Raw genomic sequence first — 17,764 nt, forward strand, 5'->3', positions numbered from 1 at the left:
TTTTCTATTTCTTCCTGATTCAGTCTTGGCAGGTTGTGCATTTCTAAGAATTTGTCCATTTCTTCCAGGTTGTCCATTTTTTTGGCATAGAGTTGCTTGTAGTAATCTCTCATGATCTTTTGTATTTCTGCAGTGTCAGTTGTTACTTATTTTTTATTTCTAATTCTATTGATTTGAGTCGTCTCCCTTTTTTTCTTGATGAGTCTGGCTAATGGTTTATCAATTCTGTTTATCTTCTCAAAGAACCAGCTTTTAGTTTTATCGATCTTTCCTATCATTTCCTTCATTTCTTTTTCATTTATTTCTGATCTGATCTTTATGATTTCTTTCCTTCTGCTAACTTTGGGTTTTTTTTTGTTCTTCTTTCTCTAATTGCTTTAGGTGCAAGGTTTGGTTGTTTATTCTAGATATTTCCCGTTTCTTAAGGTAGGATTGTATTCCTATAAACCTCCCTCTTAGAACTGCTTTTATTGCATCTCATAGGTTTTGGACCATCATGTCTCCATTGTAATTTGTTTCTAGGTATTTTTTGATTCCGTCTTTGATTTCTGCTGTGATCACATCTTTATTAAGTAGTGTATTGTTTAGCCTCCATGTGTTCGTAATTTGTACAGATCTTTTCTTGTAATTGATATCAAGCCTCATAGCATTGTGTTTGGAAAAGATACTTGATACAATTTCAATTTTCTTAAATTTACCAAGGCTTGATTTGTGACTCAAGATATGATCTATCCTGGAGAATGTTCCATAAGCACTAGAGAAAAATGTGTATTCTGTTGTTTTTGGATGGAACATCCTATAAATATCATTTAAGTCCATCTTGTTTAATGTATAATTTAAAGCTTATGTTTCCTTATTTATTTTCATTTTGCATGATCTGTACATTGGTGAAAGTGGGGTGTTAAAGTCCCCTACTATGAATGTGTTGCTGTCGATTTCCGCTTTTATGGCTGTTAGTATTTGCCTTACGTATTGAAGTGCTCTTATGTTGGATGCATAAATATTTACAATTGTTATATCTTTTTCTTGGATCAATCCCTTGATCATTATGTAGTGTCCTTCTTTGTCTCTTCTAACTGTATTTTAAAGTCTATTTTGTCTGATATGAGAATTGCTACTCCAGCTTTCTTTTGTTTTCCATTTGCATGGAATATCTTTTTTCATCCCCTTACTTTCAGTCTGTATGTGTCTCTCGGTCTGAAGTGGGTCTCTTGTAGACAAGAAATATATGGGTCTTGTTTTTGTATCCATTCAGCCAGTCTGTGTCTTTTGGTGGGAACATGTAATCCATTTTCATTTTAGGTAATTATCGATATGTATGTTCCTATTCCCATTTTTTAAATTGTTTTGAGTTTTTTATTGTAGGTCTTTTCCTTCTCTTGTGTTTCTTGTTTAGAGAAGTCCCTTTAGCATTTATAGTAAAGCTGGTTTGGTGGTGCTGAACTCTCTGAGCTTTTCCTTGTCTGTAAAGATTTTAATTTCTCCATCAAATCTGAATGAGATCCTTGCTGGATAGAGTAATCTTGGTTGTCGGTTTTCCTCCTTCATCACTTTAATATGTCCTGCCAGTCCATTCTGGTTTGCAGAGGTTCTGTTGAAAGATCAGCTGTTAACCTTATGGGGATTCCCTTGTGTGTTATTTGTTGTTTTTCCCTTGCTGCTTTTAATATGTTTTCTTTGTATTTAATTTTTGATAGCTTGATTAATATGTGTCTTGGCGTGTTTCTCATTGGATTTATCCTGTATGGGACTCTCTGTGTTTCCTGGGCTTGATTAACTATTTCCTTTCCCATATTAGGGACGTTTTCAACTATAATCTCTTCAATATTTTCTCAATCCCTTTCTTTTTCTCTCCTTCTGGAAATACTATAATTTGAATGTTGGTGTGTTTAATATTGTACCAAAGGTCTCTGAGACTGTCCCCAGTTCTTTTTTCTTTATTCTGCTCTGAAGTAGTTATTGCCACTATTTTATCTTCCAGGTCACTTATCTGTTCTTCTGCCTCAGTTATTCTGCCATTGATCCCATCTAGAGTACTTTTAATTTAATATATTGTGTTGTTCATCATTGCTTGCTTCATCTTTAGTTCTTCTAGGTCCTTGTTAAATGTTTCTTGCATTTTCTCTATTCTATTTCCAAGATTTGGGATCATCTTTTCTATAATTATTCTGAATTCTTTTTCAGGTAGACTGCTTATTTCCTCTTCATTTGTTAGGTCTGGTGGGTTTTTGTCTTGCTCCTTCATCTGCTGTGTGTTTTTCAGTCTTTTCATTTTGCTTATCTTACTGTGTTTGGGGTCTCCTTTTTGCAGACTGCATATTCGTAGTTCCCATTGTTTTTTGTTTCTGTCCTCAGTGGCTATAGTTGGTTCATTGGGTTGTGTATGCTTCCTGGTGGAGGGGACTAGTACTTGTGTTCTGGTGGATTAGGCTGGATCTTGTCTTTCTGGTCACCAGGTCCACGTCTGGTGGTATGTTTTGTGGTTTCTGTGAACTTATTATGATTTTAGGCAACCTCTCTGCTAATGGGTGGGATTGTGTTTCTGTCTTGCTAGTTGTTTGGCATAGGGTGTCCAGCACTGTACCTTGCTGGTTGTTGGGTGAAGCTGGGTTCTGGTGTTGAGATGGAGATCTTTGGTAGCTTTTCACCATTTGATATTACATGGAGCTGGGAGGTCTCTTGTGGACCAGTGTCCTGACATTGGCTCTCTCTCCTCAGAGGCACAGCACTGACTCCTTGCTGCAGCACCAAGACACTTTCATCCACACGGCTAAGAATAAAAGGGAGAAAAAGTAGAAAGAAATAAAAATAGAAAGAGGGTAAAATAAAACAAAATAAGATAAAATAAAATAAAGTTATTAAAATAAAAACAATTATTAAGAAAAAAAATTTTTTTTAAGTAAAAAAAAAAAAAAAACAATGGACGGATGGAACCCTAGGACAAATGGTGAAAGCAAGGCTATACAGACAAAATCTCAAACAGAAGCATACACATACACACTCACAAAAAGAGGAAAAGGGGAATAAATAATAAATCTTGCTCTCAAAGTCCACCTCCCCAATTTGGGATGATTGGTTGTCTGTTCAGGTATTCCACCGATGCAGTGTATATCAAATTGATTGTGGAGATTTAATCTGCTGCTCCTGAGGCTGCTGACAGAGATTTCCCTTTCTCGTCTTCACACAGATCCCACAGCTCGGCTTTGGATTTGGCAGTGCCTCTGCGTGTAGGTCCCCAGAGGTTGTCTGTTCTTCCCTCAGACAGGACAGTGTTAAAGGAGCAGCTGACTCAGGAGCTCTGGCTCACTCAAGCCTGGAAGAGGGAGGGGTGTGGACCCATAGTGAGCCTGCGATAGCAGAGGCTGGCAGGATTTTGGACCAGTCTGAGGCATGCCAGGCATTCTCCTGGGAAATGTGTCCTTGGATCCTGGGACCCTGGCAGCGGTGGGCTGCACAGCCTCCCTGGAATGGAGGTGTGGAGAGTGACCTGTGCTTGCACACAGGATTCTTGGTGGCGGCAGCAGCAGCCTTAGCGTCCGATGCCTGTCTCTGGGGTCTGCTCTTTTAGCCGCGGCTCACGTCCGTCTCTGAAGCTCCTTTAAGCAATGCTCTTAATCCCCTCTCCTTGTGCACAAGGAAGCAAAGAGGGAAGAAAAAGTCTCTTGCCTTTTCAGCAGGTCCAGACTTTTCCCCGAACTCCCTCCTGGCTAGCCTTGGTGCACTAACCCTCTGCAGACTGTGTTCATGCCACCAACCCCAGTCCTCTCCCTGCGCTCTGACTGAAGCCTAAGCCTCAGCTCCTAGCCCCACCCGCCCCGGCAGGTGAGCAGACAAGCCTCTCAGGCTGGTGAGTGCCAGTCGGCACTGATCCTCTCTGCAGGAATCTCTCCACTTTGCCCTCCGCACCCCTGTTGCTGTGCTCTCCTCAGCAGCTCTGAATCTTCCCCCCTCCACCACCCATAGTGTCTGCCTGCAGAGGGGCTTCCTAGTGTGTGGAAACCTTTCCTCCTTCACAGCTCCCTCCCATTTGTGCAGGTCCCATCCCTATTCTTTTGTCTCTGTTTATTCTTTTTTCTTTTGCCCTACCCAGGTACGTGGGGAGTTTCTTGCCTTTTGGGAGGTCTGAGGTCTTCTGCCAGTGTTCAGTAGGTGTTCTGTAGGAGTTGTTCCACGTGTAGATGCATTTCTAGTGTATCTGTGGGGAGGAAGGTGATCTCCGTGTCTTACTCTTCTGCCATCTTCCCAGGATTCCTCACTGTAGTTTTGATTTGCATTTCTCTAATAATTAGTGATGTAGAGCAGCTTTTCATGTGACTCTTGGTCATCTGTATGTCTTCTTTGGAGAAATGTCTATTTAGGTGTTCTGCCCATTGTTTAGATTGTGTTGTTTATTTTGATGATATTAAGCCCCATAAGCTGTTTGTAAATTTTGGAGATTAATCCCTTGTTGGTCACATCATTTGCAAATATTTTCTCCCATTCTGTGGGTTGCCCTTTCATTTTGTTTATGGTACCCTTTGCTGTGTAAAAGCTTTTGAGTTTAATTAGTTTCCAAAATAAACAACTTAACATTTCACCTAAAGCAACAAGGGAAAGAAGGACAAACAAAATCTAAAGTTAGTACAAGGAAATAAATCATAAAAATCCGAGCAGAAATAAATCAAATAAAGTTGAAGGAAACAACAGCAAAGGTCAATTAAACTAAAAGCTGGTTTTTGAAAAGATAAACAAAATTGATAAATCTTTAGCAAGACTCATGAAGAAAAAAAGGGAGAGGACTCAGACCAATAAAATCGAAATGAAAAAGTAGAAGTTACAACTGACACCACAGAAATACAGAAATACAAAGGACCATAAGAGACTACTACAAGAAACTGCATGCCAATAACTTGGGCAACTTGGAAGAAATGGACAAATTCTTAGAAAAGTACACTCTCCCAAGACTGAACCAGAAAGAAATAGAAAATATGAACAGACCAATCAGAAGCACTGAAATTGAAACTGTGATTAAAATCTCACAACAAACAAAATCTAGGACCAGATTGCTCCACAGGTAAATTCTATCAAACATTTAGAAAAGGGTTAACATTTATACTTCTGAAACTGTTCCAAAACATTGTAGAGGAAGGAAAACTCCCTAACTCAATCCATGAGGCCACCATCACCCTGATACCAAAACCAGATAAAGGTACCATAAAAAAAGAAAATTACAGGCCAATATAACTGATGAACATAGATATAAAAATCTTCAACACAATACTAGCAATCCAAATCCAACAATACATTAAAAGGACCATACACCATGATCAAGAGGGATTTATCCAAGGGATGCAAGGATTTTTCAATACCCACAAATGAATCAGTGTGATACACCCTATCAACAAACTGAAGAACAAAAACCACATAATCATTTCAATAGATGCAGAAATAGCTTTTGAAAAAATTCAACACCCATTTATGATAAAAACTCTCCAGAAAGTGGGCATAGAGGGAACATATCTCAACGTAATAAAGGCTATATATGACAAACTTACAGCTAACATTATACTCAATGGTAAAAGCTGAAAAAACAAAACAAACTCTTAGATCAGGAACAAGATGAGGATATCCACTTTCACCAATTTTATTCAACATAGTTTTGGAAGTCCTAGCCATGCCAATCAGAGAAGAAAAAAAATATAAAAGGAATTCAAATTGGGAAAGAAGAAGTAAAACAGTCACTGTTTGCAGATGACATGATACTATATATAGAAAACCCTAAAGAGGTTACCAGAAAATTATTATTATTATTCTAATTATTAGAAAACTGTTAAAAAAATTATTAGTGCTAAATAATTTGGTAAAGTTGCAGGTTACAAAATTAATACACAGAAATCTGTTACATTTGTATATATTAACAATGAAAGATCAGAAGATAAATTAAGGAAACAATCTCATTTACCATTGCAACAAAAAGAATAAAACACCTAGGAATAAACCTACCTAATGACCTGTACTCTGAAAGACCTGTACTCTGAAAGACCTGTACTCCAAAAATTATGTCACTGATGAAAGAAATTGAAGATGACACAAACAGATGGAAAGATATACCATGTTCTTGGATTGGAAGGATCAATATCGTGAAAATGATACTACCCAAAGCAATCTCTAGATTCAGTGCAATCCCTGTCAAATTACCAATTGCATGTTTCACAGAACTAGAACAAAGTATCTTAAAATTTACATAGAGACACAAAAGACCCCAAATACAAAAGCAATCTTGAGAAAGAATAATGGAGCTGGAGGGATCAGGCCGTCTGACTTCAGACTATACTACATAGCTACTGTCATCAAAACAGCATGGTACTGGCACAAAAACAGAAATAGAGATCAATGGAACAGGATAGAAAATCCAGAGATAAATCTATGCCCATATGGTCACCTTTGATAAAGGAGGCAAGGATATACAATGGAGAAAAGATAGTATCTTCAGTAAGTGGTGCTGGGAAAACTGGACAGCTACATGTAAAAGAATGAAATTAGAACACTCCCTAACACCATATACAAAAATAAACTCAAAATGGATTAAAAACTAAAATGTAAGGCCAGACACTATAAAACTCTTAGAGGAAAACAGGCAGAACACTCTCTGACATAAATTGTAGCAATATCTTTTTATATCAGTCTCCCAGAGTAATGGAAATATGCACTTATCTTCAAATGGAAGGTGACTTCTAAAAAACAAATGACCCATAGATTAAATAAATAAATCAGATTTAATCAATCAAAAGGACTTTCACTAGAGCTATTCAAGGAAACTGGCAGGGCTGCTCATATTGTTAAAATGATCAATACTATTATACAACTAAACAAAATGAAAACTAAACAATCTAAGTTTAGATAGCTTTTCCTTCAAATAACGTGCTGGCCCCAAACTTCTCCGGAAACTATGATTCCTGTTACTGTGATGATGTAGGCTATATAATAAAAGTTAATAGTTCCATGGATAAGAATGAAGTGAAACACAGACAGGGAGATATTTTAAAAAATTAAAACAAATCCCAAAGAGTTTGTTCTGTACACTAAATATTTTAACAGTGCCCAGTAGTCTTAACCATGAAGACATTTTTTCTTGTGAAGCTTCTCCTGGAGGAGTCAGAACCATCTTTCTGCCAATCTTTCATCATTCAAGTTTAGCAATTATAGCAGAGCATTATCAGAGCTTCCTTTTGTGATATTAATAATTATATAGCTTATAGAACACCACTATTACCATGAGTACCTACAATAATTTAATTTAGTTTATGTTTACCCAGCTTGGGTATAAGATAAAAAAGATGCGAAGAACAATGAAGCTCCTGAAGTCAGCAGATTGTTGGGATTGGAATTCTAATTGCCCAGTATGCTTGTCACTTCTCATTAGCAGCTGGGCCTGGACTAGAACAGGCTCTGCTAGCCATTGTGCCCCAGAAGTCTCATCAACCCCCTATGCAGCTGTTGTTGTATTCAAATGCTTTTTTGGCAGATAGGAAATGGCATTTCAGGGAGTACCTAGCATATTATATGGTGATCTTCCTTGGTGGAAAAGGTCACATATATTAAAAAGATGGTTTCCCTGGGTTACTGAAATTTTCATTACTTGTATGAAACATTTTTCTTTATCCCTTTTTTTCTTCCAATACTTTCTAAGGCCTCCAGGTGGTATGTTTAATCACAAATGCCCTTTCTTTTTAATGGAGGGGCATGGTGTTATAATGATATCTGCACCAATTGTTCCTCCTCCCCAAATAATCTTTCTACAATATTTAATTTTTCTTATTTTTCTGCACTTATTTAAATGTTTCCCTTTATGTAAATGTAATATAAAATATTCTATGCCATTTTTTTACCATTTAAGAATCATCTTAAGTTGTAATACCTCACATCAGTATAATTAATTATTCCACATATATACTATATATGAAATATTGTACTAGAAAAGGGAACTGGAAAGACCCCCATTGGAAATAGTAAGAAGGACTGGAAATAATACTTGATGGAATAGAGTAGAACTTAACACTTGTTTTACCTGAATTAGATGTGTGCTTAAGGTTTCTGGATCTGAAACTCCTCACTTGCTAAAAAAAAAAAAAAAAAAAAAAAAATTCCCTTATAAAACTATGCTTCTTTCTTAGCAGTTACTATAGCATGTGGATGAATATTTGTGATTTAAAAATATTTCATTTTACTTGAAATTTATAGAGACAAGTTATAACATCTTAGAAAAATATGTTGATCATCCTGGTTTTGAGCTCTGATACAGAAGCTGTAATTGCTGAATCAGTCAGACACCCCTAGTGGACAAAAAAAAAAAAAAAAAAAAAAATTACTCTCAATGGTACTATTGCAGTATTAGGGCCTTCAAACTGACTCATAATTACTAAGTAAGAAGCCCAGAAATCTGTAAAAATTAATGTTTCTTAAACTTTTTCTTACATGTTTGGACTCAAGTTTTTCCATTGAAGTTATAGTATATAAATTTCAAGGTCGAAGGTAGAAATGACAAATGTATGATTTGTCAATAAATGTATGAGATGGAATTTATTGAAATGTGGAAATTTATTTTTAAAATATGCTTTCATCTTAATATTTTGTTCTAAAAATAGAAAGCTTTAGGTCACTGATCTAGTAAGAAGTTTTTTAAAGAAGAGATCAAATATTTTACTAAATTTAAATTCCATTTAGACTTTATTATAATGAGTGTAAAATTTACTGAGTTATTCATTTAAATAACATGGAATTAATATTCTGATAATGAACCTAAGGGCATATGCAACTACATTTTATACTTTGAAATAAAGGGCTCATGATTCCTAAGTTACCTCCGAAAGTAATGCATAGTCATGGAGTTAAATATATGTTCTTCAGCCTGCTACAAATAATAAAATATGCAATTATGTCATCCATTAAGGTGCTGTTTTGCTGTATAATATTTCAATAAGAATCTTTGCATAGAATTTGTTTTCCAATTTTATTTCAGGTTAAGCTTGATTATTATATTGGACTGAATTTTGATGTTTCCAATGGTTTATTTGTGTTGCTACATTTTTATAATTAGGAAACACTTAGCTAATATGTATGTGTATTTGTATAGTGAGATTTTCCAATCCCTTCCTACTTCTATTCTCCCCAAAGAAAAATCACCCTCCAGTATTGGTGGAAAAAAATCTCTTTGAAATAATATATCAAAAATAATCCAAGGGCTTCCCTGGTGGCGCAGTGGTTGAGGGTCCGCCTGCTGATGCGGGGGACGCGGGTTTGTGCCCCGGTCCGGGAGGATCCGCATGCCGTGCAGCGGCTGGGCCCATGAACTGTGGCCACTGAGCCTGCACGTCGGGAGCCTGTGCTTTACAACAGGAAAGGCCACAATGGTGAGGGGCCTGCATACCACAAAAAAAAAAAAAAAATCCAAAGTGATAACTCAATGTCGGTGTACCATTGAATGAACTTTCATTTCCCCACTGGTTTGGAATGCCACGCCAATAATATATGAAACTCCCATATATATTTTGACCATATTCCTTGGTTCTTTATTGAATGTTATTGGCCTCTCTAGCCCTTAACTAATGCCCCATTGCCTAAACTGTTACTGCTTTACAGAGAGCCTTAAAAGAGTGAGTTCAACATTATCGTTATTGTTCCTTTCTTCCTTACCTCCTTCTTACTAGAATTCAAATATTTCTTTTTTATTTTGACCTTTATTCTTCCCTACTAATTTTAGTATCTCTGTATGACATTCTATGATTCAAAAGATTTCAGGACTTGAATGTATTTGTATTGAAATTATATATTAATTTGGGATAATTCTCAATTTTTATGATACTGAAATTTCTCACTAAAAGCACAGGTCCACAATCTGTTATCTGATTTCAGAAATGTAAATAATATGAAAGATAAAGTTTTCTTGATGTAGTTACTTGCAAAATCTGACAAGAATCAATTCATTTTGTGAAAAAAATATAATCTGATGTGATCTGAGTCTATTTAGAGACTTACATAACCAATTTACTGTGGATGTTAAAATATTTAGCTATGGAAAAATTACCATACAGGCATACCTCAGAGACACTGAGGATTCAGTTCCAGACCACTACAATAAAGCAAACACAAAAAAAAGTGAGTCACACAAACTTTTTGGTTCTCTAATGCATATAAAATTTATGTTAACACCATACTGTAGTCTATTGAGTGTGCAACAGCATTATGTCATAAAAAAACTGCATACCTTAATTTAAAGTACTTTACTGTTAAAAAATGCTAACCATCATCTGAGCCCTCAGTGAGTCATAATCTTTTTGCTTATGGAAGGTCTTGTGTAGCTGTTGATGGCTGCTCACTCGTCAGGATGGTGGTTGCTGGAGGTTGAGGTGACTGGCAATTTCTTAAAATAAAGCAGCAATAAATTTTGCCACATTGATTTACTCTTCTTTTCATGAATGGTTTCCTTGTAGCATGCAATGTTGTTTGATAGCATTTTACCACAGTAGAACATCTTTCAAAATTAAAGTCAATCCTCTCAAACCCTGCTGCTGCTTTATCAACTAAGTTTATGTAATATTCTAAATCCTCTGTTGCCATTTCAACAATCTTCATAACATCTTCACCAGTATTAAATTCCATCTTAAGAAACCACTTTTTTTGTTCATCCATAAGAAGCAACTCCTTATCTGTTAAAATTTCATCATGAGATTGTAGCAGTTCAATGACGTCTTCAGGCCCCACTTCTAATTTTAATTCTCTTGCTATTTCCACCACATCTGCAGTTACTTCTTCCACTAAAGTCTTGAACACCTCAAAGTCATCCATCAGGTTTAGTACCAACTTCTATGAAATACATGTTGATATTAATATTTTGACCTCTTCTGATGAATCATGAATGTTCTTAATGGCATCTACAATGGTGAATCCTTTCCAAAAGATTTTCAGTGTTCTTTGCCCAGATTCATCAGAGGAATCACTATCTATAGCAGTAAGCTATAGTCTTATGAACTGTGTTTCTTAAATAATAAGACCTGAAAGTTGAAATTACTCCCTGATCTATGGGTGGACATATGGATATGTTAGCAGGCATGGAAACATTAACCTCCTTGTACCTCTCCACCAAAGATCTTGGTGACTAGGTGCATTGTCAATGAGCAGTCATATTTTGAAACAAATCTTTTTTTCTGAGTAGTAGGTCTCAACAGTGGGCTTAAAATATTTAGTAAACCATATTGTAAACAGATGTGCTGTCATCCAGGCTTTGTTATTCCATTTATAGAGGACAAGCACAGTCAATTTAGTATAATTCTTAAGGATCATAAGATTTTTGGAATGGTAAAAAAGCATTACCTACAACTTCAAGTCACCAGCTGCATTAGCCCCTAACAACAGAGTCAGTCTGTCCTTTGAAGTCAGACACTGACTATGAAAGTCCTAATGGTAGACTCTTGTGATATGAGGCTGTTTCATCTACACTGAAGATCTATTGTTTAGTATAGGCACCTTTATTATCTGAGCTAGATCTTCTGGATAATTTGCCACAGCTTCTACATCAGCACTTGCTGCTTACCTTGAACTTTGATGTTATGGAGATGGCTTCTTTCCTTAAATGTCATGAACCAACTTCTGCTAGCTTCAAACTTTTCATCTACAGCTTCTTCACCTCTATCAACTTTCACAGAATTGAACATATTTAGAGCCTTGCTCAGAATTAGCCTTAAGGGAATGCTGTGGCTGATTTGATCTTCTAGGCAGACCACTAAAACTTTCTCGATATCAGCCTTTTGGCTGTCTCATTTTCTTATCATTTGTATGTTCATTGGAGTGAACTTTTAATTTTCTTCAAAAACTTTTCCCTCACATTCACAACTTTGCTAACAGGCACAAGAGGTCTAGCTTTTGGACTGTCTTGGTTTTCAATATGCCTTTCTCACTAAGATTTACCATATTTAGCTTTTGATTTAAAGTGACAGATGTGTTACTCTTCCTTTCACTTCAACACTTAGAAGCTATTGTAGTGTTACTAATCGGCCTAATTTTAATATATTGTTGTGTCTCAGGGAATAGGGAGACCTGAGGCAAGGGAAGAAGATGGGGGAACAGCCAGTAAGTGGGGAAGTCAGAACACACAACATTTATTGATTAAGTTTGCCATCTTATATGAGCATGGTTTGTGGTGCCCCAAAACAATTGCAATAGTAACTTCAAATTTGTGTTTCTACCTTTCTAAAATATTCATATAATTCTATAAACATCATTCTAAACAAAGGTTTAGATATCACACAGTTTTGATATGTGATATTTTCATTATTGTTCAGTTACAAATATTTTATAAATTTTGTGTAATATATTTTTGACCTATTGACCATGTAGAAATATATTTTTTCCTACAATATTGAACCATATTCAAATTTGATTAATTTCATTTGTTTGAGAGTATGCTATGAACTTGATTCTTTGTTATGCTTTGAGAAGTGCTTTATACCTTAGCATGAAGTCAATTTCTATAAATGCACCAGGTTCATTTGAAGAAAATGTGACTTTTTCAGTTGTTGGGTACAACATCTTATATATGTATTTTTGATTGATTGTGTGGTTTTGTTCAAACTTTCCATATTTTTATTGATGTTTTTCCTACTTATTCTTTCAATTGCTGAGGGAGATGTGTTAAAATATCTTACTATAATTTTCAAGTTTTTTTCTATCAACTTTTCTTCACCATAAACTGAGGCTACACTTTCAATGCATACAAAATGTAATATCCTGATAGATTAATCTTTTTATCATCATAATACAACTTCCTTTAACTCTAGCAATTTTTTTAAAAAATTTACTCTGTACTTTGTCTGATATTAAGTCAGTGTATCAGCTTTCTTTTTGTATTCATTTCCATTCAAATTTTACTATTTCTATATCCTTATGTGTAAGATGTTTCAATTACAAGTGCTTTTAAAAAATGTGTTCTGATAATCTTTGTCTTTTTTAATTTGAGAGTTTACTGCATTTAAGTATAACTGATTTTGGTACCTTCTATTATTTCTTTACAATTTGTTTTTTCCTCATCATTGCCATCACTCATTGTAAGCTGAGTATACATCCTGCTTCATTGACTTTAGATTTCTCCATTTGTCTTTGACCATGGGATGTGGGTGCAGTTATCTCTACCTTCTGCCTACCTGTTCTTCATCATAGGAACATCATATTCCAGATAAGATGTGCTCTTTCAGCCAGAGTCCCAGGATAAGAAGATAGGAGGGACAAAGTAGAAGCCAACTAACAGCCTGGAGCTGAGCTCCAGTTAAGTCTAGAGTTACGAGCTCCACTTAAGACTACAACTAATAATAACTAGAGTTTTAACCTGTGCCCAGCACTTTCAATGTATATTTTATTGGTGATCTCATTTAACCCTAACAAAGAGCCTCTGGAGCTGGTGTTATTATCTTATGTTACAGATGAGAACAGTAAGACCAAAAGTTTAAGATATTTACTCAGATTTGCAAGGCTAAAAAGTAGTAGAGCTAGGCCTTGAAACCAAGTAGTTTTAACCTAAAGCTATGAGGTTTTTTTTGTTTTTTTTTGTTTTTTTTTTTTTGTTTGTTTTTCGTTTTTCGGTACACGGGCCTCTCACTGTTGTGGCCTCTCCCGTTGTGGAGCACAGGCTCCGGATGCACAGGCTCAGCGGCCATGGCTCATGGACCCAGCCGCTCTGTGGCATGTGGGATCTTCCCGGACCAGAACACGAACCCGTGTCCCCTGCATCGGCAGGTGGACCCTCAACCACTGTGCCACCAGGGAAGCCCTAAAGCCATGTTTTTGACTACTGTGCTATGTTACTTCTTTTGAAGTCTGGAGAATGGTTTCCAAGTTCTTTAATCAGTTCTCTTCTATTGCCCTTTCAGAGGTTCTGATTTCCCATTTGTCCTTCACGTTCAGAAATTCTAGGAGTCTTCCCTTAAAATAAAATTCTCACCCATAAAAAGAAATTAAATTGGGTCATTTCTGGAGACGTGGATAGACCTAGAGACTGTCATACAGAGTGAAGTAAGTCAGAAAGAGAAAAACAAATATTGTATATTAACGCATATACGTGGAACCTGAAAAAATTGGTATAGATGATCTTATTTACAAAGCAGAAATAGAGACACAGATGTAGAGAACAAGGGGAAAGAAGGGATGGGATGAACTGGGAGATTGGGATTGACATATACACTATTGATACTATGTATAAAACAGATAACTAATGAGGACCTAATGTACAGCACAGGGAATCCTACTTAGTGCTGAGGTTACCTAAATGGGAAGGAAATCCAGAAAAAAGGGAATATATGTATACATATAACTGATTCACTTTGCTGTATAGTAGAAGCTAACACAACTAACACAACATTGTAAACCAACTATACTTCAATAAAAATTAAAAAAATAAATCTCGCCTTTTACATGTAACCAAGGCCTACAACACTGGTAGAGAACATACTTTTTGATCAAGTGTCTCTCCCTTTCTCTCTTTTTAATATAGTTTATTTTCCCCTTAGGTCTCTATGGAAGAAGGCTTGAGTCTGTCCCAAGAATATAACCATGTTTTTTTTGAGACCTCTGCAGCCCTCAGATTCTGTACTGATGATACCTTCATGGCTTCGTAAGGGAAATCCACAAGAAGGAGTCCATGCCATCCTTGATGGAAAAGAAACTGAAAAGACAGCCTATGGAAGAAGTTAAAAGGCTCATTGAACTGTGGTTTTCTCAGGGTTTTTGCCCAGTAGTGGGATTGCTGGGTTGTATGGTAGTTCTATTTTTAGTTTTCTAAGGAGCCACCATACTGTTCTCCATAGTGGCTGTATCAATTTACATTCCCACCAACTGTGCAAGAGAGTTCCCTTTTCTCCACACCCTCTCCAGCATTTATTGTTTCTAGATTTTTTGATGATGGCCATTCTGACTGGTGTGAGGTGATACCTCATTGTAGTTTTGATTTGCATTTCTCTAATGATTTGTGCTGTTGAGCATTCTTTCATGTGTTTGTAGGCAATCTGTGTATCTGTTTTGGAGAAATGTCTATTTAGGTCTTCTGCCCATTTTTGGATTGGGTTGTTTTTTTTTTTTTTTTTTTGATATTGAGCTGCATGAGCTGCTTGTAAGATTTGGAGATTAATCCTTCATTAATGCTTTGTTTGCAAATATTTTCTCCCATTCTGAGGGTTATGTTTTTGTCTTGTTTATGGTTTCCTTTGCTGTGAAAAAGCTTTTAAGTTTCATTAGGTCCCATTTGTTTATTTTTGTTTTATTTCCATTTCTCTAAGAGGTAAGTCAAAGGATCTTGCTGTGATTTATGTCATAGAGTGTTCTGTCTATGTTTTCCTCTAAGAGTTTGATAGTGTCTGGTGTTACATTTAGGTCTTTAATCCGTTTTGAATTTATTTTTGTGTATGATGTTAGGGAGTGTTCTAAGAATCATGTACCACAATGTTCATTGCAGCTCTATCTACAATAGCGAGGACATGGAAGTAACCTAGTGTCCATCAACAGATGAATGGATAAAGAAGATGTGGCACATATACACAATGGAATATTACTCAGCCATAAAAATGAATGAAACTGTTATTTGTAGTGAGGTGGATGGACCTAGAGTCTGTCATACAGAGTGAAGTAAGTCAGAAAGAGAAAAACAAATACTGTATGCTAACACATATATATGGAATCTAAGAAAAAAAAAGTTCTAAAGAACCTAGGGGCAGGACAGGAATAAAGACGCAGATGTAGAGATTGGATTTGAGGACACAGGGAGGGGGAAGTGTAAGCTGGGATGAAGTGAAAGAGTGGCATGGACATATATGCACTACCAAATGTAAAATACATAGCTAGTGAGAAGCAGCTGCATGGCACAGGGAGATCAGCTGGGTGCTTTATCACCACCTAGAGGGGTGAGATAGGGAGTGTGGGAGGGAGAGGCAAGAGGGAGGAGATATGGGGATATATGTGTATGTATAGTTAATTCACTTTGTTATAAAGCAGAAACTAACACACCATTGTAAAGAAGTTATACTCCAATAAAGATGTTAATATATATATATATATTTTTTAAAAAATGGCTTATTGAAGAAGAGAGAAAACACGACATGATATCCTTGCTTCTCCCTTACTCTCACTCCCAATATTTTCAGTCAAGCAATTCTAGATATTGTATTGAGCTTTAATATTCTCTCTCTCCCTCCACCGTTTCCTTCCTATCTCTCTCTCTCTCCCTCTCTCTCTCTCTCTCTCTCTCACACACACACATTCAATATTTTCCTATAAGTAAAAGCAAAATCTGCATAACTGTACCTCTTGAGATAGTTTGTTTTGCCCTTAAGAGTTGGATGGATTTTGTCAATCAGCCAGATATGTTGCTTAGTTTTTACAATATATTACTAAATAAAATTGGCATTCCAATTGCCTCATTTCCCTTTAAAGACTCTAGCTTCATTTGGTATGCTGTCTGGTTATAGAGATAATACTCAGAATTGCAGACTGAATGATAAAAGGCTCAGGGGATCTGCCTTTACCTGATAAGTCTCCAGTTGTTTGCATTTCAGGAATCTCAGTAGATAATAAAGAAGTTCAGGAAACAATTCAGATCAGTAGTCTGCAACCTGGTCTTTCTTAAGCGCAAAAGCCATGCTGCTTTTTCTTGAATGCTTGAGATGAACCTTAGATGAATTATTAATAATAGGAGCTAGTTGTGGGTCATTCGAGGGCTGAAATAAAATATTCCCATATTTACAGTGCTCTGCCCCATCAGGATTCAGCAAAAGTATCACAGTGAAGTCACCGGGCTGTGGCAAATGGATACTGTTTTTATAGCAGTAAGAGAGGCTTCTATGAATCTGATGGTTCACATACTTCTAAAAGGACATCCTGAAACCTCTCAGTAAGGAGTCCCTATTAGGACTGAGTAACCTGAGTTAAGACCACCTGCAAGGCAAGAGGCTTCTTGACTCCAGAGACCCTGTTTTCTCTGTTTGTTGCCAAAATTTTCTTTCTCTTCTTACTCAAATGATGAAACACCATCAGTTAGAGGGCTTTTTTCTTGTTTGTTTTAAAATGGGTCATTTTGTAAATGAAATTGCCCATATACTCATTTATCCCATTGTACTAATTGGTGTGTTCAAACTCAAACTCAGAAAGCACCTTACCAGAAAGGACAGTTCTGACTGTTTAATAGACCAGAGTTAAAATAAAAAACATAAAGAACAGACAGCTAAACATGAGGTGGAATCCATAAAACTAATCTTCATGGGTTGGGGACAGTTTTTATCATAAATTAGAGAAAAGGAAGGACTAAGGCCAGAGTTATCATTAAACATGCAAGCACTTATTATTTTATTCACAATGCTCCTGGCACTGGATAATCTCTGAGAATGTAGGAATGAATCAAGGTAGTTTAACACTACCTAGAAGACTCACTTGTGGAAGAAAAATGGGATTATAAATTTGTAGATAAGAAGACACATTTTATATCATAATATAGCTACAGCAAGAATGAATAGAGATTGTCATTTTTCAACCACTGGCCTAAAATCTTAGCCTTTCAGAATATTGTACTTATGGATCCTTTTATTGCTTGGGGCCAAGGCCTTTCTCAAACCCACATGGACTTCACTGTTCTTATTCTTAAGCTCTGGGATCAAGGCAATCAGCTTGCATTTATTCACTTTTGTTAACTGCTTCTACTCTGTCCCTTTGGATTTTTCTCAACCCTCATCTTCTATGGAGTAGGGCACAATCT

General features: G+C 36.3%; 1 protein-coding gene across 1 annotated transcript in view; it reads left to right on the plus strand.

The window, feature by feature from the left end:
* The window catches only part of RIT2 (Ras like without CAAX 2), a 599,180-nt gene extending 583,061 nt beyond the window's left edge, over nt 1–16,119 (plus strand). Inside the window, 4 exon segments of the mRNA XM_065890056.1 lie at nt 14,535–14,622; nt 14,625–14,691; nt 14,693–14,731; nt 16,095–16,119. Of these exon segments, the coding sequence (XP_065746128.1) occupies nt 14,535–14,622; nt 14,625–14,691; nt 14,693–14,731; nt 16,095–16,119 (219 nt within the window).
* The last annotated feature ends 1,645 nt before the right edge of the window (nt 16,120–17,764 follow it).

This window comes from Phocoena phocoena, chromosome 13, assembly GCF_963924675.1.
Source record: "Phocoena phocoena chromosome 13, mPhoPho1.1, whole genome shotgun sequence".
In the NCBI taxonomy this organism is placed as follows: Eukaryota; Metazoa; Chordata; class Mammalia; order Artiodactyla; family Phocoenidae; genus Phocoena; species Phocoena phocoena.